Source organism: Sinocyclocheilus rhinocerous, unplaced genomic scaffold, assembly GCF_001515625.1.
Source record: "Sinocyclocheilus rhinocerous isolate Xijiao unplaced genomic scaffold, SAMN03320098_v1.1 scaffold554, whole genome shotgun sequence".
Classification (NCBI taxonomy): domain Eukaryota; kingdom Metazoa; phylum Chordata; class Actinopteri; order Cypriniformes; family Cyprinidae; genus Sinocyclocheilus; species Sinocyclocheilus rhinocerous.
In genome coordinates this window covers 629,519-631,813 of record NW_015627893.1, presented here as the reverse complement: position 1 = coordinate 631,813, position 2,295 = coordinate 629,519, and the positions used below count along the sequence as shown (strand labels likewise).

The window sequence follows — 2,295 nt, the reverse complement described above, 5'->3', positions numbered from 1 at the left end:
CTGCTGCGTCTGTTGAACTGAGGCGCTACAGCGATCTGTCACTCCACATTAAACAGCGCCAAAACGACATTTATTGTTTGAATACTGCAATACAATGGACATAAATTGAAATCTGAGACTTTGTTTCATATTAAAAGCACCAAAGCAGAATGCTTATTGCGATATATTGGATGGGAAGTGCCCTTCAATGTTCTGTCCATTAACTGAAAACAGGCTAGACTAATCGATTCTCGGGATTTAAGAATCGATATCGTTTTGTAAACATGAGAATCGATTAATAACGAGATATCGATATTTTTTACCCAGCCCTAACGCATACCCTTGCGTACATGTAAAAAGTGATGCATACTTTGAGCTTGACAGTACCGGATCAATAAGCAGTACCGGTAAGAGTAGTAATGCCGTAAAAAACTTTAACAATACCCATCCCTAGTGTTGACCTGCTGGGCAGGATTTTGATTGGATGTGGTTTTCAATAAACCATGTCTCACACGTCCACAAGAATTGTATTTGTATTCTGGGGTCATCAGGCTTAAACCGCAGTTGCTTCACGTCAATAGCATAGCAGGTTGGAAAAGCCATGAGGCTGAATGATCTCAGTGTAGTTGTGTATATCAAGAATAGAAGAGGGCCAAACACCGAACCCTGAGGTATGCAATGGTTAGCTGATGTGACTTAGACAGCCCTCCCATCCAAGGATCGAACCGCGAGGGTAGGACTCAAATTTGAGATATTCTGAAGCTATATTGAAGTATTTGTGAATGATGGTCTCTCTTTTAGGATGACATGCCTGTCAGCCATCTGCCTGACCCAGGCCTGGATGATGTGGAAATTCATCAATTTCCAGCTGAAGAAGTGGAGAGAACAATCTCAAATCCAGGCCAGCAAGAAGAAAGCTGTCAGCCCAAAAAGCAGACCCAACAAGAAGGACTCTCGGGGTGAGTCTTGCCTGAAAGTCATTTGGCATGTAGATTAGAATATTTTTTTGAAAGACCCTATTTATCTTTAGTACTCTAGACAGTACTCTTCAAATTGCCTATTCACAAGTGTTGCACTAAAGAAAAACTAATTTTAGTAAGTGACCCCTCTGTTCCTGGAACATTTCTGGTTAGTGATTCAAACTCATTCAAAACAACAGCGGTAGGCTCTTCGTTCATAGTGACTTGTATCAGTACGATTAACTTGATTGTCATGTCAGTATTGAAATTGGGACCATGACGTTCAGTGGCCGGATGCTGCCTGGATGCATGGAACTGATGAAAATGAAGACGTTAAGATTTTTAAAAATTAAACCACAACCGGACGCTCCATGTAGAAGTGAAAAGGGACAGCTACAGTATTGTGTACAGTATTAACAACTGTAGGATATGTAGCACACTTTTTTTCTCTGGTAGATGAATTGTGGTAATTATTAGTTTCATAGGTCGAGTCTAGCTGGCTAGTTAAGTAATAATGTTCTTTTCAGGCTCTTAAAGTAAATGACAAGTCACACGCTTGCGGTGTACTTTCAGTAGTTTATTTAGATAGATTTCATGACCCATGAAATCCTGAGCAGTGATGCCAGAGATGCTTCTTTTTTGATAGACAAGGTACGGGAATGAATTATTGTGTAGAGCGCTGTCTAAAACTCACTAGTATTATCAGTGTCATTCACATAAAGCTCAGACGGTCATGCTGATCCACGTTGATAGGTGGCAGTAACACCTTTCTGCCATTGGGTTTGAACAACTTTGAGGTTACTAATGAATGCACCTTTAACAGTTTCATTAATTATAGTAAGACAGATTAAATAAGGGAGCAATTTAGATATTCCTGAACTTTCCTTTGAGAAAATAAGCATCTGAACTATGAAATATGCTTTCATCACCTGTCTTGGGTAAAACACACGACAAGATAACGGTAGACACCTGAATGTTTGAAGCATCCCACATGAAAAAAATACTATAGTAACTTATAGTAAATACTATAGTGTTTTTGAACCATACTATAGTAAAATGTATTATAGTACTGTATATATTATAGTATTTACAACACTTTAATGAATGCTACAGCATACTGTAGTATTAACTGTAGTGAACTGATAAGCTATAATAAATACTGTAGTATACTTCAGTTTTTACTACAGTAAACTGTAGTGTATTGTAGTATATACCCTATAGTTGTAGAAAACTTGGGTAAAGTAATTTGTTTATATCACTATAGTTGTTATATTACCACAGCAACTATAGAATTACCACAACAAATTAATTCAAGTACTTTACTATACTATGGTTCAAAAACACTATAGTATTTACT

At 37.6% G+C, this 2,295-nt stretch overlaps 1 protein-coding gene across 1 annotated transcript in view; it reads left to right on the top strand.

The window, feature by feature from the left end:
- LOC107736961 (translocating chain-associated membrane protein 1-like) overlaps nucleotides 1-2,295 on the top strand; it is a 16,727-nt gene that overhangs the window by 9,837 nt on the left and 4,595 nt on the right. Inside the window, exon 10 of the mRNA XM_016548350.1 lies at nucleotides 781-938. Coding sequence (XP_016403836.1) covers nucleotides 781-938 — 158 coding nt within the window. The remainder of the gene's footprint in view (nucleotides 1-780; nucleotides 939-2,295) is intronic.